At 36.3% G+C, this 24,970-nt stretch overlaps 2 protein-coding genes and 1 non-coding gene across 3 annotated transcripts; all 3 read left to right on the forward strand.

The window, feature by feature from the left end:
* Positions 1–11,376: 11,376 nt before the first annotated feature.
* LOC139862142 (vesicle transport v-SNARE 12-like) lies at positions 11,377–16,441 on the forward strand. Its single transcript, XM_071850704.1, has 6 exons — positions 11,377–11,679; positions 11,770–11,892; positions 14,674–14,732; positions 14,818–15,006; positions 15,277–15,447; positions 16,183–16,441. Exons 2-6 carry the CDS (start codon positions 11,796–11,798, stop codon positions 16,333–16,335), a joined length of 669 nt encoding a protein of 222 aa, XP_071706805.1. The 5' UTR covers positions 11,377–11,679; positions 11,770–11,795; the 3' UTR covers positions 16,336–16,441.
* Positions 16,442–17,922: 1,481 nt separating this feature from the next.
* LOC139862274 (uncharacterized) lies at positions 17,923–20,773 on the forward strand. Its single transcript, XM_071850850.1, has 5 exons — positions 17,923–18,463; positions 19,215–19,314; positions 19,916–20,039; positions 20,155–20,250; positions 20,478–20,773. Exons 1-5 carry the CDS (start codon positions 18,058–18,060, stop codon positions 20,616–20,618), a joined length of 867 nt encoding a protein of 288 aa, XP_071706951.1. The 5' UTR covers positions 17,923–18,057; the 3' UTR covers positions 20,619–20,773.
* A 3,997-nt stretch (positions 20,774–24,770) lies between these two features.
* On the forward strand, positions 24,771–24,842 carry TRNAC-GCA (transfer RNA cysteine (anticodon GCA)). The gene has a single exon. It is a non-coding gene; the product is annotated as a tRNA-Cys (tRNA).
* The last annotated feature ends 128 nt before the right edge of the window (positions 24,843–24,970 follow it).

A 24,970-nucleotide genomic window follows, 5' to 3' on the forward strand; every position in this document is an offset into this window, starting at 1 on the left:
TCGAGTAAAATCTATGAATATAATGATTCATAATAACATTACTACTCAAATAAAGGAGGCGCAACAAGGAGTTTTAAAAGAGGGAAATTTAAAGGATGAAATACCCAAAGGATCGGAGAAGCATCTTAATATTCGGGAAGACGGAACCCGGTATAGGGCTGAAAGGATTTGGGTACCAAAATTTGGAGATATGAGAGAAATGGTACTTAGAGAAGCTCATAAAACCAGATACTCAATACATCCTGGAACGGGGAAGATGTACAAGGATCTCAAGAAACATTTTTGGTGGCCGGGTATGAAAGCCGATGTTGCTAAATACGTAGGAGAATGTTTGACGTGTTCTAAGGTTAAAGCTGAGCATCAGAAACCATCAGGTCTACTTCAACAACCCGAAATCCCGGAATGGAAATGGGAAAACATTACCATGGATTTCATCACTAAATTGCCAAGGACTGCAAGTGGTTTTGATACTATTTGGGTAATAGTTGATCGTCTCACCAAATCAGCACACTTCCTACCAATAAGAGAAGATGACAAGATGGAGAAGTTAGCACGACTGTATTTGAAGGAAGTCGTCTCCAGACATGGAATACCAATCTCTATTATCTCTGATAGGGATGGCAGATTTATTTCAAGATTCTGGCAGACATTACAGCAAGCATTAGGAACTCGTCTAGACATGAGTACTGCCTATCATCCACAAACTGATGGGCAGAGCGAAAGGACGATACAAACGCTTGAAGACATGCTACGAGCATGTGTTATTGATTTCGGAAACAGTTGGGATCGACATCTACCGTTAGCAGAATTTTCCTACAACAACAGCTACCATTCAAGCATTGAGATGGCACCGTTTGAAGCACTTTATGGTAGAAAGTGCAGGTCTCCGATTTGTTGGAGTGAGGTGGGGGATAGACAGATTACGGGTCCGGAGATTATACAAGAAACTACCGAGAAGATCATCCAAATTCAACAACGGTTGAAAACCGCCCAAAGTCGACAAAAGAGCTACGCTGACATTAAAAGAAAAGATATAGAATTTGAAATTGGAGAGATGGTCATGCTTAAAGTTTCACCTTGGAAAGGCGTTGTTCGATTTGGTAAACGAGGGAAATTAAATCCAAGGTATATTGGACCATTCAAGATTATTGATCGTGTCGGACCAGTAGCTTACCGACTTGAGTTACCTCAACAACTCGCGGCTGTACATAACACTTTCCACGTCTCGAATTTGAAGAAATGTTTTGCTAAAGAAGATCTCACTATTCCGTTAGATGAAATCCAAATCAACGAAAAACTCCAATTCATCGAAGAACCCGTCGAAATAATGGATCGTGAGGTTAAAAGACTTAAGCAAAACAAGATACCAATTGTTAAGGTTCGATGGAATGCTCGTAGAGGACCCGAGTTCACCTGGGAGCGTGAAGATCAGATGAAGAAGAAATACCCGCATCTATTTCCAGAAGATTCGTCAACACCTTCAACAGCTTAAAATTTCGGGACGAAATTTATTTAACGGGTAGGTACTGTAGTGACCCGAACTTTTCCATGTTTATATATATTAATTGAGATTGATGTTTACATGATTAAATGTTTCCAACATGTTAAGCAATCAAACTTGTTAAGACTTGATTAATTGAAATAGGTTTCATATAGACAATTGACCACCCAAGTTGACCGGTGATTCACGAACGTTAAAACTTGTAAAAAACTATATGATGACATATATATGGTTATATATATAGTTAACATGATATTATGATAAGTAAACATATCATTAATTATATTAACAATGAACTACATATGTAAAAACAAGACTACTAACTTAATGATTTTGAAACGAGACATATATGTAACGTTTATCGTTGTAACGACATTTAATGTATATATATCATATTAAGAGATATTCGTACATCATAATATCATGATAATATAATAATTTAAAATCTCTTTTGATATTATAAACATTGGGTTAACAACATTTAACAAGATCGTTAACCTAAAGGTTTCAAAACAACACTTACATGTAACGACTAACGATGACTTAACGACTCAGTTAAAATGTATATACATGTAGTGTTTTAATATGTATTTATACACTTTTGAAAGACTTCAATACACTTATCAAAATACTTCTACTTAACAAAAATGCTTACAATTACATTCTCGTTCAGTTTCATCAACAATTCTACTCGTATGCACCCGTATTCGTACTCGTACAATACACAACTTTTAGATGTATGTACTATTGGTATATACACTCCAATGATCAGCTCTTAGCAGCCCATGTGAGTCACCTAACACATGTGGGAACCATCATTTGGCAACTAGCATGAAATATCTCATAAGATTACAAAAATATGAGTAATCATTCATGACTTATTTACATGAAAACAAAATTACATATCCTTTATATCTAATCCATACACCAACGACCAAAAACACCTACAAACACTTTCATTCTTCAATTTTCTTCATCTAATTGAACTCTCTCAAGTTCTATCTTCAAGTTCTAAGTGTTCTTCATAAATTCCAAAAGTTCTAGTTTCATAAAATCAAGAATACTTTCAAGTTTGCTAGCTCACTTCCAATCTTGTAAGGTGATCATCCAACCTCAAGAAATCTTTGTTTCTTACAGTAGGTTATCATTCTAATACAAGGTAATAATCATATTCAAACTTTGGTTCAATTTCTATAACTATAACAATCTTATTTCAAGTGATGATCTTACTTGAACTTGTTTTCGTGTCATGATTTTGCTTCAAGAACTTTGAGCCATCCAAGGATCCATTGAAGCTAGATCCATTTTTCTCTTTTCCAGTAGGTTCATCCAAGGAACTTAAGGTAGTAATGATGTTCATAACATCATTCGATTCATACATATAAAGCTATCTTATTCGAAGGTTTAAACTTGTAATCACTAGAACATAGTTTAGTTAATTCTAAACTTGTTCGCAAACAAAAGTTAATCCTTCTAACTTGACTTTTAAAATCAACTAAACACATGTTCTATATCTATATGATATGCTAACTTAATGATTTAAAACCTGGAAACACGAAAAACACCGTAAAACCGGATTTACGCCGTCGTAGTAACACCGCGGGCTGTTTTGGGTTAGTTAATTAAAAACTATGATAAACTTTGATTTAAAAGTTGTTATTCTGAGAAAATGATTTTTATTATGAACATGAAACTATATCCAAAAATTATGGTTAAACTCAAAGTGGAAGTATGTTTTCTAAAATGGTCATCTAGACGTCGTTCTTTCGACTGAAATGACTACCTTTACAAAAACGACTTGTAACTTATTTTTCCGACTAGAAACCTATACTTTTTTTGTTTAGATTCATAAAATAGAGTTCAATATGAAACCATAGCAATTTGATTCACTCAAAACGGATTTAAAATGAAGAAGTTATGGGTAAAACAAGATTGGATAATTTTTCTCATTTTAGCTACGTGAAAATTGGTAACAAATCTATTTCAACCATAACTTAATCAACTTGTATTATATATTATGTAATCTTGAGATACCATAGACACGTATACAATGTTTCGACCTATCATGTCGACACATCTATATATATTTCGGAACAACCATAGACACTCTATATGTGAATGTTGGAGTTAGCTATACAGGGTTGAGGTTGATTCCAAAATATATATAGTTTGAGTTGTGATCAATACTGAGATACGTATACACTGGGTCGTGGATTGATTCAAGATAATATTTATCGATTTATTTCTGTACATCTAACTGTGGACAACTAGTTGTAGGTTACTAACGAGGACAGCTGACTTAATAAACTTAAAACATCAAAATATATTAAAAGTGTTGTAAATATATTTTGAACATACTTTGATATATATGTATATATTGTTATAGGTTCGTGAATCAACCAGTGGCCAAGTCTTACTTCCCGACGAAGTAAAAATCTGTGAAAGTGAGTTATAGTCCCACTTTTAAAATCTAATATTTTTGGGATGAGAATACATGCAGGTTTTATAAATGATTTACAAAATAGACACAAGTACGTGAAACTACATTCTATGGTTGAATTATCGAAATCGAATATGCCCCTTTTTATTAAGTCTGGTAATCTAAGAATTAGGGAACAGACACCCTAATTGACGCGAATCCTAAAGATAGATCTATTGGGCCTAACAAACCCCATCCAAAGTACCGGATGCTTTAGTACTTCGAAATTTATATCATATCCGAAGGGTGTCCCGGAATGATGGGGATATTCTTATATATGCATCTTGTTATTGTCGGTTACCAGGTGTTCACCATATGAATGATTTTTATCTCTATGTATGGGATGTGTATTGAAATATGAAATCTTGTGGTCTATTGTTACGATTTGATATATATAGGTTAAACCTATAACTCACCAACATTTTTGTTGACGTTTTAAGCATGTTTATTCTCAGGTGATTATTAAGAGCTTCCGCTGTCGCATACTTAAATAAGGACAAGATTTGGAGTCCATGCTTGTATGATATTGTGTAAAAACTGCATTCAAGAAACTTATTTTGTTGTAACATATTTGTATTGTAAACCATTATGTAATGGTCGTGTGTAAACAGGATATTTTAGATTATCATTATTTGATAATCTACGTAAAGCTTTTTAAACCTTTATTGATGAAATAAAGGTTATGGTTTGTTTTAAAAATGAATGCAGTCTTTGAAAAACGTCTCATATAGAGGTCAAAACCTCGCAACGAAATCAATTAATATGGAACGTTTTTAATCAATAAGAACGGGACATTTCAGCTAGGGGTTTTGAGTCGTATTCGCGATCAAAGATTGGTGAACCTTCAAGTAAGAGAAGGGTTGTTTCGTATGGTGCTCCAAGTAAGGGAACTAAAGGTGCAAGTGCGAGCACGGTGGTACACGGATGAGTATATCGGATTCTAGTGCGTCTAAATGTTACAATTGTGGCGTGAGGGATCACAAGTCTTTGGAATGTTCGGTGCCAAAGGGTGATGGCACGGTGTGCTTCAATTGCCAAGAGGAAGGACATCGTAAGTCGGAATGTCCCGAGTTAGCAGGGACGGGTGTGGCGAGAAGACGTTAAGGTACTTTTCATTTTAATAAATATGTCCTTTGATTATTTATCATGAAGTCTATGTGACGCGATGTTAGGTGCCCCTTTCATACCTACTAGCGTGGTATTCGACTCCGATGGTGTAGCGGTTACATTGTACTTAGGGTACCGGAGAGAAACCCTTAGGTACATGAGTGACTAGGTGGAGATTTGACAAGCTAGAGCAATCGAAGGATTGCAAGATTAAAGTTTGTGAAATTTGTGGTGAACTCTTCGTTCGAAGTGTTTAAGGATAGGCTAAAATCCTTCGTGTGCTCAAGGTTGGAGCAAGGTATCGTGATGTGGTTATGGAATGGAGTTCTAAGTGGGGGAGTTTGAACTCTCGCACGAAGATGTTCTAGTGTATTGATATTGGACGATGCTCGTATGGATTCGGAGCTAGCGTTGAGACCTACGTTGGTCGATTGTGGTAAAGGTACGATTTGGAATAAATTGTACTTATGGTTTTAGATTTAATTATCACCGAGGTGGTAATGTAATGAATCTCATTTAGAGATAATGGACGTGTTTGACGAGCAAGGTGAGATCCCTCGGTTAAGGGATGTACGTGTCGGATTCTCTTATAGAGAATTATTGTTTTGTGCCTATGTGTGATATAGGTGGTTCTTGCTCGATTGTATGGGCGTTGTGTACGCTGCGCGTATATGTATGATGGATTTACTTGGGTGGGTTAGTCGCGGTGTTAAGACGCCACCTGGGATTTAGTGTTACGCGGTGTTAAGTACACTAATGGATATTTGTTTGGGATGGATGGTTAATGTAATCCGTTAGGATTCACTATGGTGTAGCAGTGCGCGATGTTACACTACTCGTTGTGATCGAGGCCAAAAGAGCGTGTGTTGATGGTTAGTGTATTTCGTTTGGATTCACTATGGTGTAACAGTGCGCAATGTTACACTACTCGTTGTATGAGGCCAAAAGAGCGTGTGTGATTGGTGGGTTATGACCGTTGACGTGGTTCGCTAACTTCACCTTGGGAGTAGTGTTATATCGGTATGGTATAACGTTATCGGGAAATGCGAGTACCGATGGGGAATGGGAGTACCATTCCTGTGTTGAGATTTGGGAGGTGGATCACGTGTGGATGCGGATTCACGATGACGCGTGTAGTTCGGTCATCTTATTGTGGAAGTGAGTCTCGTATAGTTCGGATTCACAATGACACGTGTGGATGCGGTCATTATATTGAGGAAGTGAGTCTCGTGTAGTTCGGATTCTCAATGACACGTGTGGATGCGGTCATTCTATTAGGATAGTGACTCTCGTGTAGTTCGGATTCACTAGGGCGCGTGTAGTTCGGCCAATCCCGATTGTTGTTGCGGTGGAGGTGGTGAGTCGCGTGTGGTACGGATTCACTAAGGCGCGTATAGTTTTGGCCATCCTTCATGTTGATTGGATTTGAGAACTATTGGTTGTTTTATACACCAATGGTGGGGTCGTGAGGACCATGTTGTGTGATTAGTGATGCGATAGCCGTGTTTCGCTCACATGTTGTTACGGGTGTGACAATAGTCGATTTTGTACACCTTGGGATTAGCGTTGCCATAGCCGTTTTGGACGCTAGCGTATTTGGTCGTTTGCTTACGATTTTGTGATAGTTGCGTATTGGTCGTATTGCGCACTACGAGGGATGTTTGTGGTAAGTGTTATCTGTAAGGATTCGTTTTGTTCGGTCTTCATCGTTTTGGTTGTTGACCTTGGGTTGAGACTTGATTACTTTTAGCATTGCACTTGTTAGGGGTACGCTAAAGTGTTGATATCTCGGTACGAGATTGGTTGAGTTTTTCCCGACGTGAGGGATTGAGCAAGTTTTAGTGCTCGGAGTTGTGGATTTGATAAATCGCGGATGACGATTTAGTGTCAAGGGCGATTCATTGAGAGGAATTGCCTAGAGAAGTTTGATGAAAACTTGATGATTTTCGCGTATTGTTAAGCGATTGTAGTAGTTTTCGGATGTTTTGTGCATTGCATGTCTCGAAGTGTGTGCACGTGGTAAGTGGAACAATCATCAAGATTTCCGTTAAATGTGGCGGGAATCGTGTTAGAACGTATGTCTAAGGACCATAGAGTGTAGGTCCGTTCGGTCAAGTGGTGCAGATCGCGAGGACGCGATCATGTTTAAGTGGGGGAGAGTTGTAAGACCCTATTCCTGTTTCAGTTGAATGGGACACCATCCAAGTTTTGGGACGCCGTCCATTAAAGAAGTGTTGGATGCCATCCAATATGTGAGACGCCGTCCAAATGGTCTGACGGGCCAGCTGGGAACTTGTTTTAAATTAGAAAGGGCATTTTGGTCAATTCACTTAGGTGTCGGTTTGGAGCCTTCAAGGCTGATCTAGATCCTATTTGTAGATCACATTTCACCCACACAAACACTCTCATCCATATCTAGAGAGAGAGAGAGAGAGTTTAGAGAGAGAGAGAGCTTGATTTGGAGAAGAAGGAGTTAGATTCTCACCAAAGCTCGGGTTCTAAAGTTGTTCATCTCGTTCACGGCTACGTTGTGGTAGTATTGGTAAGTTCAAAGTCCGAATTTCATTTGTTAGATTTGATATTCAAGTTAGGGTTTGAGCTTGATTAGTTGTGAAACCCCTTTTGATGATGAAGTGGGTTTAGGGTGACTAGTTATTCTTGTCACTTGGCGGGTTTTGGGTTGGTTGACGATTTGGCCATGATTAGGCTTTGATAATGGGTATAATCACTAGTGTTAGTGATTATGGAAGTGTTGGAACCCATTTGGGGGTATTTGGTTGACTAATTTTGAAATGGGTCAAAATTAGGGTTTGGTGTCAAATTGGGCAAGACGAGTGTTTAACACTTGTGTTCGGGTTTAATTGACGTATTAGGACCATTCTCACTTATGTTAGTGATTATTGGTTTGTTTGAACGCGGTTTGGTGCTTGGAAATGCAATGGGTCAAAATTGCACTAAGTGTCGATTTGAGTTTGTTTGTAAATCCACTCTAAGTGTGTTGTTTGTATTATGATAATGGAATAGGTACTTTCCATTGGCGAGTTGCAGATTATTCGGTTGCATTCATCAAGGCGACAAGGTGAGTGTTAATATCCTATGTGCATATGTATGTGTAGGATGGGTGCGGGTCGGGTGAAGTGGTTCTCGGTTATAGAGCTCACTTCACATATAGGTGGATTTGATGGACTTGTGTATAGGTCCAATTGGCATGGTTGTGCGTTTTGGTTGACCACCTTTGGCTAGGTGCACACTTTGTGTGTATGTTATCACATGTGCTTGTGATATGGATTGTATAACCCCAATGGCAAAAGGTTGGTGTTGAGTTGTGATGTAGATAATCCCGATGTGGTGGATTTTATAATTCCGTGACCGTGGGTTTTGATGTGGGAAGTGGATCACGTGTGAATGCGGATTCACGATGACGCGTGTAGATTCGGTCATCTTATTGAGGTAGTGATCTCGTGTGGTTGCGGATTCACTAAGGCTCGTGTAGTTCGGCCAACCTCGATGTTGTTGTGATATTGAAGATAGTAGTCTCGTGTGGATGCGGATTTACTAAGGCTCGTGTAGTTCGGCCAAATCTTCATTTGGTTTTGGGTTAAGGGGTTAACCTTGGTCGGTATTATGCTTTGGTATATATATTGTTGTATTGTTATGTTGTAACTAACCCTCCGGGTGTAGCTTATTGGCGTTGTATGTATCGTCGTTGGTGTACTCACATTGTTGTTAACATTAGCTTGTTGTATAGCGATTGTACGATATGCTTAGATTAGCGTGCCTTTATGCCTGGACTCCGGTATGTGCTATTTGTTTATTATTGCGCGGCGTGTCCATTTTATGCATATATATGTATGTAGTATATTCTCATTCACTGAGCGTTAGCTTACCCTCTCGTTGTTTATATTTTTATAGATTTGCATGGATGTGGTGGCTCGGGTAAGCGTGAGAACTAGTGGACTTGCGTAGTCGCTTAGAAGACGTGCTTTTGGATTTGATTAGGAATGGGTAGCGTATCCCCAATCGCCATGCTCGGTCTTTAGTTTATGTTAAAACTCACGTGGTCGAAAACTTGTAATTTTGTACGAAAGTCGTAAAACGGCCGATGCTGGCCCGGTGTCGTAAAACTCGGTTTTATCGTGGAAAACTCTTAGTTTTAATTATTATAACATATTGTGAAAGTGTTTTCGTGTGAAAGTGTCGGTAAGCGGGTTTTCCGCTCGCGTGTAAATGTAAAACTGATCAGAATATTTTAGTTCATTTGGACGTCGTCCAAAAGGCTTGGACGCCGTCCAGTCCTTCAGAATTGGACGCCGTCCAGATACACTGTGTCACAAATTTTTTTTAAGGCGTGTTTTTGGTATAACGAGGGTTGGGTCGTTACAATAAAATTTAGGTGCTTAAGGGATAAGATAATTATAGTTCTTCTGCGGGCTAGTTGTTGGTGTATGCAAGTTATGACCGATTAAATTTGTAGCACGGGTAGACGCGTAGGATGGTCACCAACTTTTATTCCGAGGTTCGAAATAAACGCGTTATTTAATTAAGAGGTAAACAAACGCACCCTTAGTTGGAAATAACAAATTCTCTCATTGGGTGAGTGTTTCAAAAGTGATTATGTGATATTAACTTTTTGAATAATATTTGAGGAAAGAAAAAAATTATAATAGCAGTTTGTATGAGTGTTTGTACTGGACTTGGTTTGTTACAGTTCGGTTTCTCACTTTACCTAATTAATGGCATACATATTATATTATATTTAAGAATTTAAGAATTCATAACGAATATGGAAACTTGTTATACCTGAGCGGGGACGGAGACAGCAAGCTTGGAAGGGATATCCTTGAATGCGAGAAATATGAATAGTAGACTGAAAGCTGAGGCAGATAATACATTGGCGAAAAATACATTCCAAACGGTAAACCAAATTACTTTGTGACAAGCACTCCTTTCAATCTCACTAACAGAAATGTAACCTTGTTGAGAAGATGAGGCATTATCTTTAGTGATACATGAAGGATCAGATTCGAAAGGTATCCTGTTATTACTTGACTTACAACAGACATGCATCATATTTAATGTTAATCGATCAACACTCAATTACATACATCCAAATCATACAAAAACTTCCATTCCATATATCTATATATATTATTAATCTGGATGAATTTAGAAGTGTTTGGATTTCCAATTTGAAAGTAGGTGCTTATTATCATATTATTGCCATTTATAGTTACAGTAGTCACTTCTTAGTGTGTATTTCATAATATTTCAACCTAAGCCGAAAGACTTTTACACCCATGCACACAATGTATCTTATATCTTCACAAGAATGTTAAAAAAAATTGAAATATGCTCTTAAAAAATGCCCTTATTTCTGAAAGTCTTTAACAATATGCTCTTAAAAAATTGAAATTGCAGAAAAATGCCCTATGTTCACGCACCATGCACCACGCATGATGCGTGCAAGCCCGTGCGTGATGCGCGTGTACGAGATATTCAACGAAACATCCCTTTTTCCTCGTAAACACGCATCAAAAATCAAGCAACACGCACCGTGTGTGGTGTCTGGTGCATGGTGCTTGTTGGGCAAGAACTTTAAATGAACGTATCTTTTGACTCGCAGCTCCAATTTAGTCACCGTTTTTTTGAATTCGTGTATTTTAAAAAAGGTGACTAAATTAGAGCTACGAGTAAAAAGATACGTCTATTCAAAGATGTTTGGCACCAAACACCAAGTATCACGCACCACACACCGTCGGTGGTGCTTGGTGCGTGGTGTGAATTTGCGAGGAAAAATACATGTCTCGTTGAATATCTCGTACATACACATCAAGCACGGGTTTGCGAGCATAATGCATGGTGCGTGATGCGCGGACGAGGACATTTCTTGCAATTTTGAATTTTTAAGGGTATATTGTTAAATATTTTAAAAAATGGGGTCATTTTGACCAATTTTCCCGATGATAGTTATGATTAGGGAAGCCTGCAGAGTATTTACATCGGATTATTTTTGTCTATTTGTCTAGTTATTGAAGTGAATAATTAATTTTTAACATGTAAAAAGAAATATGGCTCGATAAAAACTAAAGAGAGTTGATTTTTCCACCATCCATCACAAACTGTGCATTAACAGGTTATACTGTACAACTAAATAATGCATATTTGTGGTGGATGAAGTAATTTCGATAGTAGATATATCGTTAACCAAAACTAAAAATATAAGACTCCGTGAAACCTGCGGAGTTTTTACCGAGGATTTACATCGGACCAAATTCGCAATCCGAGTACAGTTTACATATTCACCAGTATTCGTGATGCCTGCGGACACTACAACCGGGCCCACCTTATATTCCTCAACAACTAACGTTTTCTATTTTCATTTCTTCCTCGACACACACTTTTCATTTATATAAGTAATCAATTTACTAATCTTCGATTTCAAACACCTGTTTTGATTCCAATTTCATTTAAGCTTAATTGTGAATTGTGATAGTTCATATTCCATATCATCATTTCTAGCGTCATCACGATCTATTGCTTCTTTATCATTGACTAGATTACAAATTAGGGTTTTACAATTTTGACGGATCAGGTCTGTTCGATTTGATAAGTTAGGGGTATTTATGAATAATTTGATGTGATTGCATTGTAACTTTTTGATTTTGATTTGAATTTGAATCAGGTTAAGAGCATATATATTTAGAGAAGATGAGTGATGTGTTTGAAGGATATGAGAGGCAGTATTGTGAGCTGTCTACAAATTTATCTAGAAAATGTATTGCAGCTGCTTCTATTATTCTTGAAGGTATAATATAATATTATTGTTTCATCTATCTATTTGAAAATTTTATGTATATATGTTATTACATTTTTAGTTTCTAATAAGTTTGAATATTTTTCATCTTTATGTAAAAGTTTTTGCTCCTTGTTCGTATTATGCTGCTATTGAAGTGTTCGATGTACCATATATGCACCCTTCATATAATGTCCATTACTACTAATTTTACTACGTAGTACTAATTTGGAACATATTTGGCTAACTATTAAGCTATGGTTAGCTGCTTACCTCATACCTGTTTGGCACCTTATGAGTGTTTATGATTTACAATTTTTCCACGAAGCTTACTTGTGTTTTGAAACATAAGAGTTAAACAACTTTTAGGGTGCTATTCTACTCTGTTGTTTTTTGTGCTGTTGAACTGGTTTTAGTTTCCTTATCTGGCTTAACAATTTTCTTCACCTTCTATGTAATTCCCTAATTCATTGCTAGATCTAGATATAAACAATAAAGATTGAATTGAGAGTGAAATTGTATTGAACGTGAATGTTGGTTACAATATGTGTTTACATAGTTGAAAGCATTCCACAAGCAATCTTGAACATGTAAAAGTAAAATGGCTAGGTTAATTTCTAAATGTGGGTGAGAGGAAGTATTTATAGTCCTTTCATACTTCCTCCTTACAATTAATTTTTAAGTGTCTAACGTGCATCATTTCCTTCGTTTGTTATTTCCACCACGACTCTACATTATCCCCCTTGATATGTGTTATCACTTGTCTCCCCCGTTGGTTCTTCTGGTACATATGGTGGAAGCCATGGCCCATTGGCTGGCCATTCAGTTGGATAAACATCTGGTTTCTTGTATGGCTCGTGTGAGTAACAGTATTTGAATCCAGGTACATAAGCAGCACCTCTGAACCATCTTCTCTTTCTGAAACCGTGTTGCATTTCGTAGAACCTCAAATTATCTCTCATCTCCAAATTACGATTGATCTTTATCAGAATTTACCAGAGATGACTTCAAAGATACTTCTGAGCCAGCTTTAGTGTTCCATCTGAATATTTCTTGAATTCATTAGTTCTGATGAAGATCTTCTTGCATTTTCATTTCTAAATACAAATCCTCCAGGTTCTGCAAGAGGGTTGACAAACATTCATTTCTTCAAGATTTGGCACACTTTGATTACGCAACGTCATGTTTATCTTTATTTGTACAGACTCTAACCCCAACTGAAAGTCTTCTAACACCCTGATCTTTATCATCTCTCGCTTATACATATCAACAGCTTCTAAAGCAACTTGTATCTTATCTTTCTTTTCAAATTGGATATGAAGATAATTGTAGATTTGTAGATGTACATGATCTCCTTTTGAGGTAGATTACTAAAACCAGCTTCGGAAAACACATACATCTTTTTATTCTCTCAATAAGCGGTGAATAATGGAATGAATATTCGATAAACACCTAAACAATCAAAGTCTATAATTGCTTGAAGAATATACTTTCTTTTTTTATTTTAAATTTTCTTCATTTGTAATTCTGTATTTCTTCACAACCATCAGTACGCATATAAACGTCGACTTTGAACGTGTAAGCATCAATGACAATGAACCTATCTATCATCTTGATCTCCCCTTTGCAAAAGATTCGGTACGCTTGTTCTTCAAGAAATGGAGCCTTCAATAGTGATTCTTCCGGCCTGTTTACTTTTCACTCAATAAGTAAAATTATTATTTCTTTGTCATTTAATCTGTCACTTAAATATGAAAAATGGTCTATCTGTAGGAGCCATAGAACAGAAACCCCTTCCCAGATGCATATGGAAACACACTTAAAACAAAATAAAGTGCTTGCGTCATATTCAATCTATTCTTTCTGTCCTTGTTGAATACGCCTTCGGTTACTTTTTCCTTTTCTTTGACATTGGTTGTATACTCTTGATTAATACCAGCATATTATCCAGATTCGTTAAAACTTCATCCTCGAGTAAATCGAAATTGTTGTACTTCTCAAAGTTAAAACACTCTTCATCTTCAGACTCAGCTTCCTCAGTCACCGTCTCATCCACCTTTTTTCTTTCCCTTTGTCTGATTCCTTTTCTTCTTTCACAAATATGTATTCATCAAAGTTGTCTTCATTGTCAGAATACACTTTGATGATTTCTCTTTTTAATTCTTTCAGCTTTTATTCAGATGCAACAGAAGCACTAGCTTGAGGAAACATCGCATTGAACATCATGAATTCCTCCGACTCTTCAAAATTGTCATCATTCTCATACCAGCATATCCATCCAACAAACTGGAGATCCAAATTGATGTTGGCTTCATGAACATGTGATACTCCATTTCCTCGTCAACATCTTCCCCTGCAGCTTTTCCTGATCCTGAACCCCAATTGATAGACATATTAAGGTGGGTCAAATTGCCTGCTCAAGAGGCAACCTTTGTGTGCGTAACAACAGAAACTTCTTCAACAGCTTTATTGTTTAATAAAATATTCCAATGGTATATGAGACACTTGATTTATAATTCAATTCTTTCTGATATATGCATGTCGGTATTAGGGTTGGAATCAGTATGTACTTTTTGCTTTTTGTGAGTTGTCTTTTGTACAAAGTTCGATATGTTGTTAACCAAAATTTGCGATGTTGCAATGCTTAGCTTGAGTATATATGATGATGGTACATTGCTCGCTCGCTCTCATTTGCAATGTAAACAACAAAATGATAAATGGATTGTTGGAATCTATGATATATTGCTTATATATTGACAACTGATATGTTTCTTTTAATCTCATGATTTGAAGAGCAAAAAAGTAAAGAAATCTCCGAACTACAATCTGGATTAGAGGAGGCTGATGTTCTGGTAATAAGTAGCCCTATTTTTTCTTTACTGTAAAACTTTCCATGGTTTTGCTTTGTAATGTACGTATGGGATACTTTTTTTTCAGATACGAAAAATGGATCTTGAGGCGAGAAGTTTGCAGCCAGGTGTGAAGGCAATGCTGCTTGCCAAGCTTCGAGAATACAAATCTGATTTGACCAAGTTGAAAAGGGAAGTTAAAAAACTTGCTTCAGCTAAATCCAGTCAAACGACACATGATGAGTTGCTTGATTCTGGAATGGACAATGCTCATATGGTAAATCTGCATTCTTGCTACTTCTTTTTCCAAACCTTTGCTCCTCCTTAGTGGTGGCCACATGGTGCAGGTTAACAGACCAAAACAGGCCGCTTTGGGTATTTTTTGTCCATGGCTAACATGCTAATTATATATATCCACATAAAATATGCGATTACACATTCACACTAACCTAAAGTTTTGAAATAAAAGGATTTAGGAGGATGTAAGCATTATATTAGAAGAAGAATTTTTGAAATTTCAGGACAAATTTGTTTCCAAATTATACAGGCATCTGTAGGCCAACGAGAACGAATGGAAATGTCAACTGAGAGGCTAAATATATCTAGTGAGAGAATCAAGGATAGCAGGAGAGCTGTGTTTGAAACAGAGGAGCTTGGTATCTCAATTCTTGAAGATTTGCATCAACAACGAGAAACTCTTCTTAATTCCCACGCAAAGGTATCTTACCGACTGCATATTTCCTCTTTAATGACACTATATATATATATATATATATATATATATATATATATATATATATATATATATATATATATATATATATATATATATATATATGAGCACGTATGTGCGCCATTCGTTAATTTGTGGCGCTAATGAGGATATATCAAATGGATTTTATAAGCTCATACACACTTTTAGGAAAAACTGGATAAGATAAACTGGAAAACTAGATACTTTAAACGTTATTAGACAACGTCTGCATATTTTGGAAAAAGTTAAGTGTTGACTAAAAGTTGTAATTTCTTGTTTTATTGAAAGAACAGACTATTTGAATTGATAAAGTTGAGCTGTCAAAGCTAATACAATTTCTGCTTTTGATTTATGTATCATGCTGAAAAAGTTCTACTAATCACGCCAATTTTGGTATTAAATAGAATTAAAAATTTCTATACCATACAAAAAGGGTACGAACCATAACAATAATAAGCATTACCAAACAAGAGTTTTTATACTTGTTTTTGTGTGGTTTTCATTCATTTTTTTTGTTACACATGGTGTACATGGGTTCTTTATATTTCTTCATGGGCATATTTCAACTAGTTCAAGAGAACTAGTTAGTACCAAATGACAAACAGTTGCATAATAATAATAATAATAATTTAATTTGTGGGTCTATTTTCACTTATTTATACATTAATAAGCTTGTTACTTTTATATTTGTTTTGGCAGCTTCATGGTGTGGATGATGCAATCGACAAGAGCAAGAAAGTGTTGACATCCATGTCAAGAAGGATGTCAAAGAACAAGTGGATCGTTGGTTCCTTGATTGGAGCCCTTGTGCTTGCAATTATCTTCATCTTGTATTTCAAGCTTTTTCATTAGAATATCGTATCTAAACATTGATCATATTGGATGTAGATATGTTTTTATAAACCCTGACTGTCCATAAAGACGGCGTATTTTGTTGGAAGCTTTGTTGTAAAATTAATATGAAGTTAAATTCTTCTTATTGCCTTCCACACATTTTGTTTTTATTGAGGATCGCTTTTAGACCATATGCTCGATTATATGTTTGGCTATCTAAGTAATATAGTAGACGAATAAGGTTTTAAAGTTTAGGATGCTCAGGGAGTGTATTTTTACTTGGTTCATATATACGCGATCTAATTATGCGTTTAGTGAGATTTGATTATGAAATCTATTGTGGTGAGTCCCAACAACTAGGATACTTGCTTGGCAATGAAGCATCCAATGGAAAATCAAAGGGATGGTTGTTTTGGAGTTAGTCTATAGTTGTGCACACTGTCACAAACTGGTTACACTTTGGAGCTATAACATGTTATCCAGTAAGTAATTCATAGTTAGATCATGAAGAACAATTGATTTATTAATAAAGTTGATAATTTTGTACAAGTTTGGTTGTTACGATTCTAGCTGTTTTCACCACAAAGCTTCCCTCAACAAGTTTACAATACAATAGCTAGGTTAGTGCAGACGAACCTTACAAGATGTATTAATACACAACAACAACAACAAAACCCAATACCACATGAGTGGTGTATGGGGGAGGTAAGATGTAGACAATCCTTCCCCTATCCGAGAATAAAGACAAGTCATTTCTCCACCCAAAGTGAAACACTCTCAAAAGTAGAGAAAGTCATCCCTCTCTCTATTCGACGGATAAAGAGATTGCTTCCGAGAGGACCTCCGGCCTTTAAGTAGGAATTTTTTTTTTTTAAAATAAAAAATAATAAAATAAAAATAAGTAGACACCATGAAAATGGTAGAATCAAGTTTCCATGGGTTTTAAATCCTGCCTCGAATTTAATTTAGGCTCTAAAAGTCAGTCAAGTCAGACAAGATGTATTAATAGTCCTCCTCAATACACCTCACTATTCTATGCTATGACACATTTAAGTAACACGATACTGACTTTTGTTGACCTGTGAGTTAGACTCAATAATGAGTGAATGTATGGTTGGGTTTTGGTTGTACTCCGAGGGAGAGGCTTGCAAATAACATTGAATTTTCCATCATGCATATTGAGGGAGTTGAAGTGACATTACCATCTAATTCTGTATTCTGGTGTTGCTATGGTTATGTACCTTCTCTAATTATATATGCCATGATCCTATTTTGAGTAGGAATATACTAACGAGAGTCTCTGCAAACTAAGGTATTGTTTGTTTTTTACAATTTGTTGTATGAAGATGGAAAAACAAACAACGCTCAAGACTCCGTGATACAATACCCCACAACAATTAAAGCTCACTGAAAATTACATCAATAGAATTTTGAAGTAATCAGCTTACCTATGAGTGTGATATTGATGAAAACAATCAAATCAAGTACCAACCACACCCTATATTAACACATTTTGGCGTGTTAGAACCAGAATAGTGTGTTAGTCTGAAGTTTGACCGGTCTACCAAAAAATCTGCACCAATAAAACAAACATACGGATACGGAGTAGAATAATTAGAATTAGAATCTCATCATATTCATTCAACTAACCAAACCCTCATTTCATTTCTCCGGTGGTCTTTAATTACTTGACGCTCTCAACAGCAATCAATTTACCACCAGCAACCTAATATCATATATATGATGGAATCAATATCCACCGTATCTACGTCACTCATCCTACCTCCGGGAACCGCCGTCCACCACCACCGCCGGAGAATCTCATGCCTTCATCCTGATCACCACCGTCATCGTCGTCCTTCGATTTCATATTTCTCTACTTCTTCAAACCCTAGTATAAAACCCTTCGGAAGCAGAATTGACGTCACCGTTTGGAAATTAAACGCCGTTAAAAAAGAATACGAAAATAATAACGGTGGAGATGATGATAAAGGAGATGATGAGGAGGAGGAGGAGGTTGATAAGGCGTTACGATTGGATGGAACGATACCTGGTTCGTCTAATGAATTTGTTCAACAAGTTTCATCACGTGCTTATGACATGCGTCGTCATCTTCAACAATCTTTCGATACCAGCAGTTATGATGGTAAATACTGTTAGGTGTTTTTATCACTTTGTCTTTTTTGTTTGTTTCCAATTCGAATCCCTTGTATGTATTTGATCCTTATTCATAGCATAAACAGTTTGAATTATTAGTACTACATAATAATACATACATAGTAACGTAGTAATAGTAATTAGTAATTATATTATATTACACGACTAGTATCTTATACAGTATCTTACTACTAGCTAGTGATTTGAAACAGTTCATTTCACTTCAATGTTTAAACTAATCATTTCTAGTTTGTTGATTTTTTAAGTCTAGGAATTTCGCAACATAGCGTGGAACATAAGGGAAGCTCTTAAACATGTAGGTTTGATTTTATAAAATGGAGTAAACGTTCAACGTTATCAACAAAATAGTAAGCTCCCTATAAAACAATTGGAAGTTGCCCTGTTTTACGCGTATTTCTTCTTAGGAATTTCATTCCTACCGTATTCTTTGGCTGTAGATACTAGATAGTGGTTGATATATGCTACTATTTAAACAACAACGATACTAATTTACACTGCGCGAGAAATTATTAAAATTGTTAGTGCATTGATCATGATTCTACTATTTTTTGAGTACTCATAGATTCGTCAAAAGTTGAAGGTCAAAATGTGATTTGGTAAAATCATTGAAAGTTACTTCTTATTTTCTCCTTTTCCACACGTTCTTTGTCTTTCTAATGTATTTTCATCTGTCTGTAAATCTGTAATGAATCGTTCATATTTATGATGTATTGATTTAGTATTGGAAGCCAACCCATGGAGAGAAGATTCAAAACCAGTGTATGTATTAACCCGTAAGGAGAACGAACTGTGCACAATGAAAACCCGAATGAATCGCAGGTTTGTCCTCTGAATAGTGACTAATTTGAATACCACCCATATTATATATGTATCGTACACTTGCTCTCAACGTGTATTTAGGAGATTAAAGAATGTGAAAAGTAACAAAAGTGTTGACCGTTTAAAAGTGCTCTATAGCAAGACTCCCTATAAATTTCATAGAAGAAGGGCAAAATAAATGTTGTATTCTACATTTCTACATCAATGTGTTAATACCAGTTATATTATTTGTTTAAGGGGTCAAATCGAAAATGGGTAGAACTCAAACTTATCAATAGGGGAGGTGGCTATACTGGCTGAATGGGATGAAAGCCGGTTAAAATGTATCGTCTAATACGTTGATCTGTCCTAATTTATTGTTCTTTCTAAAATTTATTATTATATTGACATAATTCAGTTTATGTAATCGTTATGCAACATACTGATCATTTATCCAAAGTCAGACAAAGTGTGTTATAGCCATCCCAACATGAGTCATGCTTCTTGACCCGACCCGTTTACCAATCTCCTCCCATTTTCCACATTTATATTTTGAGGATGTCATCTTTTGTTTCATACCTCTGGTATTTCTTTCTTACTATAATGATTGATTGATTTATAGTGAAGTTGAAAGGGAGCTTGGGATGTTGTTTTCCAAAGGACGTAAGTTAAGAAATCAGAAGAAAAAACCAACTTCGACTGATAAGTTCCAAATGCTTGTTGAGGATGTGAGGGATGGAGTGCTTGTAAGTCATATATATATATTATGCGCATCCTCGTAGTACTTTTGATTTTTGATGTCAAATGTTTTCAAACACAAACTTGCGATAATATTTTACACCAACTATAACTTGCTCACAGGTATTTGAGGACGAGACAGAAGCAGCAAAATACTGTGATCTATTGCAAGGAGGAGGTCAAGGTTGTGAAGGGGTTGCAGAGGTTGAAGCCTCATCGGTATGGACCTTAAATTTGCTTCCCAATATAAGTGAACTATCTACTATCTATATTAACATACACATACAATTAAACTAATTAGATTGAAAAAGAAATATCATACAATAAGAAAGTAGCATAAGTATGTAACTGAGTAAGCTTGATGCAATGATTACAAGGTTTTGAAATGTTAGGATATGGGTCTGCGGTGGTTTTAATGGGTTATATAAAATATAATAAAATTGCAGGTATTTGATATGTGCCAGAAGATGAGGGCACTTGCTGTTCTGTTTAGAAGAGGAAGAACACCTCCTTTACCTGAAAGCCTTAAGCTCAACTTAAGTGCAAAGAAGCGCTCCCTTGAAGACCAACAAGATGATTTTATGTGATGAAAAAATTCCACTCGAGCTGTCCTCGTAGTATGGTACATACATAAAAAGTATATATATACTGTATATAACCAACTTACTGATAAAATGTGGCGTTACTAAATTTAGTAACGAAATTGATCACTGATTATAATCTATACATCTTTTGCCATATACATCGATGCATCTGTTATTTTTATGACCCCCCCTCTCTTCTCTCTTTATTTGAAGATACATCGGGAACATATGATATACCGTATACGTTACATCTCTTGTTTGAACATAACATATGATGGATGATAGATACGATAGTCGATAAGTGTATCATTCTCAAGGAACTTAAGCTATTTATCACAACCAAAGTGTGTTCTTATTGTTAACTTTGTAATCAGTAGGGACTATTTTCAGTGATGTCTTGATTGGAAGTGAAGTTGAGTTGTATATGTTTTTTCTACGGGGACCTATTATTATACATAGATTCAATTAGAAAACACAAAAAGACAAAAAAAATGACACTATTCATTTGAAACTTTTTTGCAATTTTGTCACCATTACCCCCGTTTTTACCTTATGTTAAATTTCACCCTCTTTTGACTAACTTTTTAACTTTCACCAACCCTCTAATTTATAAGATGGATATTAAACAAACTATAAATTTATCAAAGTGAATTCGTAGATCAATTGGTAAGGAGGTTTGTTGAAATCTAAAGGGACGCCGGTTCGAAACTTGGAGTTTTTTTTTTTTTTTTTTTCTTTCTTCAGGCTACCGAATTTGGGCCCAGCGAAGCTGGCCGACCCGAATACTTGTTAATATTCAATATCTATGTCAAATAAATAAATAGGCAGTAATTTTAGTAGTCTAAATGTTTGTCGTTTTGAGAAAAAAATCTAAGGTAATATCCAACATAGATTTTTTTTAAACAAAAAGTCAAATTCTAATTGTGCACCTGACTTCGTCTTGAACTTAAGTTGTGAATTTTTAAAAATTACAGTAAGCATCGTGATTAAATAAGGTAATACTGTAGAACAGTAACCAAAAATCCGTAACCAGTAAGGTCATGTATCATATTTCATACGGAGTTTTACAATAATGTTATGTTACGAGTAAAATATAAACTAAGGACCACATTTCAGTTCCCACTTGAATCATCTCAATCAATAATAAAAAAAAATAAAAATTGGTACTCCGTGAGACTTAGCAATTTGTGAGTATCCCACATCGGTGGGAAGAGAAACTATAAGGAGGGAATGGGTAGTATAAAAAGAGAGCAACGGCAATGTAAAACTCACTTATCTTGACGAGGTCAATGGATGATCAAGAAGGGCTTCCATCGCACTTTGAAAGGGTGCTAACCTAAGGTCGGCTCAAGTGGTTGAGCCTACGTCATAATTTGTGGCAGGCCCCCGCGGTCCCTGCATAATTTTCTAGTTTAAGTCTTTTTTAATTGTAAGCTACTTTCTTTATTGTGCGCTACTTTCTTATCTGTTGATAGCTATACAAGGTTTATTTGTGTTGTCTCATGTGAGGACTGATCAGTCAAGGAGTGCAAGCGAACATTAGTTAAACGTCATCAAACACATCAAACAGGAGATACAAGACAAAGAAATGGAACAAGGCTAGTGCTTAAAAAGCTAAGCAATACGAAGAAAAAAAACTATATATACTTTAGCCACGTCCAATAACTAAACAAACCAAATACCACAATGTCCACAACCGGCTAACAACATGGACTAACAAAAAAGTGTTAGACGGATTATTATAGATTAGATTGGACCAGTTTCATTCATTAACATGGTATCCGAGCCAGTGCTCTAACTATGTGACCCGCTATCTCTTTAAGTTTGTTATCCTCCGGTCATCGACTAATTGTTGATGATCCGGAGGGATCCAACTTTATCGACTTCTCTCTAACTATTTTTCGTTTGTTTATTGTTTCCTGACCGTAGTCGACAACCAAATAGAAAAACACCACCGTTTATTATTTTTTCTATAACCAATCATGAACGGCGTCATGTTTTTATCTACTTATTAAATTCCGTCTCGCTTCCGGTGAATACCACTCAAGTTTTCTATCTGTTCACCATTTAAGTTTTTTTGCTTTCTATTTGTCTTCTCCAATTTTTTTCACAATATTCAACACAAATAAAATAAACAATAATGGTTGTAGCATCTTCAGGGATTTTTCTTTTCGTGTTTTATATTTTTCTTTTTTTCCGTATCCTTTAATCACTCCTTCTAGCCAGCCAATCACGATCATAATCGGCGTGGAGCTGAGCCGTCTCGCTTGACTAGGTTCCAAACCCCGGAAAAAAAAGAATATAATCAAAATTCTTGTTTGCAGCGTGTGGAAGAACATTGTTATTGTCGACAGAAATTGCATACAAAAATGGTACTTGATCCTTAGACACAAGCCACGGTGTAAAGAGAAAAAAAAAAAACGCTACGGAAAAGGAGAAGCTATCAAGACATACCCAACCAAATCAACGAATATCGGTCTATTCTGCGCAACAAATAATGAAAAAAAATATATTAGGTTTTATTTTTTTCTTATTATTTATTTGATATTAGCGTTTTCTTCCAGTCCGAGCTTTCGCGATTTCGCCGCTCGGACTGCGGGGGAGTGTTAGACGTATTATTATAGATTAGATTGGGCCAAGTCCAATTGTGGATTGAGTCCATTAGGGTTAGAAATATTGTACTCTATAAATAGCGATTACGATATCAATAATATGAACCAGTTTGGAAAATCACACACAATGCAAAACCAATATAGAAAGGGGAAACTAAAGCGCAACTTTTTTTAAATTCACGTTGACCATGTCGCGTCCTAGATTCTTTCCCGCCCGATCTTTGAACCTAAAGGAAAGGGCATTTGAAGAAACGTCCCGATAAGAGATGCCGAAGGAAAGTTGCCAACACTTCGATCAACACCGTCGACCCCGTTAGCATTCGCAAAAAATGCTTTGAATCGCATCTCCCACTACCAAATCCTCTTTACATCTCGCAAAAAATATACAATCTTGACTTATCTCGCCAACATGCCTGTCGAATAAATGGGTCCGGTTACTTTCAAGCGATAATGACATGTAACTTATCTATTAAATGTTGTGCCTCATCATAAGTATTCGAGCGAAAAAGCGAACATTATATAAAATACGGAGGCAAGTAGGCAACACTTCATCCGAGGATGAAGAAAACCTAACCGAAACGAAACAAACAATAGGAAACACAACCTACAAGCCACGAGGAGCTAAAACCCAAAATACAAAACACCAAAAAAAGAGCCTAACAAACAAAACTAAACCAACAACAAAACTAACAACGTGAATACGAGACAAGACAACAAGGATACAAACAGACACTAAAGCTACAAACAAAAACCACACACCACCTGAAGAAGCTAAACCTTCGAGGCATCTACATCAACATAGCCGTCCAAAAACAAACCAAGCTTACGTGCTGCGAGACTACCTTGTTATGAGATGGTATTTGTCATTCACTCATTTGTGATAATTGTTTAAGTGGAAAATGATAACTGCTATTTCCTTTGTGTTACGTCCTACGTGAGATCGAGGTTAAATGTTAATCTTACGTAAACATTTGTCATGTAATAAATAGATAACCAAAGTTTCGACAACTGCCCCGGTTTCATGTTTGCATACCTGCTCGTTCCAAAATCTTCTCCGCGTATACCTATTGTGAGAGAAAAAACCAGTGTCACCGAGTTGCCCAATGAAGCACACTACCGGGGTTCAATTCCTGGCTCCGCCACATTGTTCAAAAAGGGAGTGTGACTAGAGGGTGCACATAATGCGCAATTCACCCGATACCAGGTCTCGCGCTATGGGGCTTGACTACCCGAGGTTTTACTTTCTATGGGGGAGCCAATGTGCTCGTTCATAGAAGGGTTTCCTCGCTTACTCAAAAAAAAAAAAAAAAAAAAAAAAAAACTAGTGCCACTTCTGATGGAAATGCCACTAAAGTAATTGAGTGGTCATAGATCTTTCATTGCAAATTCAGTCGCAAGCGTGTTCATGAAATGTAACTGAAGAGAATCAGACGAGGTGGTCAATATGTTAAAAACATCCGAATTAATTAAAGAAATCGCTAACAACTTAAAATTTCATCTTAGTAACTATAAAAAACAGACAACGCATATTTTCAGAGCAATTGGGTCCATAGCTCAGTGGTAGAGCAATTGACTGCAGATCAATAGGTCACCTGTTCGAACCCGGTTGGGCCCTTATGTTTTTTAATTTCGTATTTTTTTTTTGGTTCTAGTCGCGTCTAAAAACGTCAACTCTGTTTGAACATCATAATACCCCTGATACAAATAACGTTTCTTTTTCTCACCAGTTTGAATAAGTATATT

Source organism: Rutidosis leptorrhynchoides, chromosome 8, assembly GCF_046630445.1.
Source record: "Rutidosis leptorrhynchoides isolate AG116_Rl617_1_P2 chromosome 8, CSIRO_AGI_Rlap_v1, whole genome shotgun sequence".
NCBI lineage: Eukaryota > Viridiplantae > Streptophyta > Magnoliopsida > Asterales > Asteraceae > Rutidosis > Rutidosis leptorrhynchoides.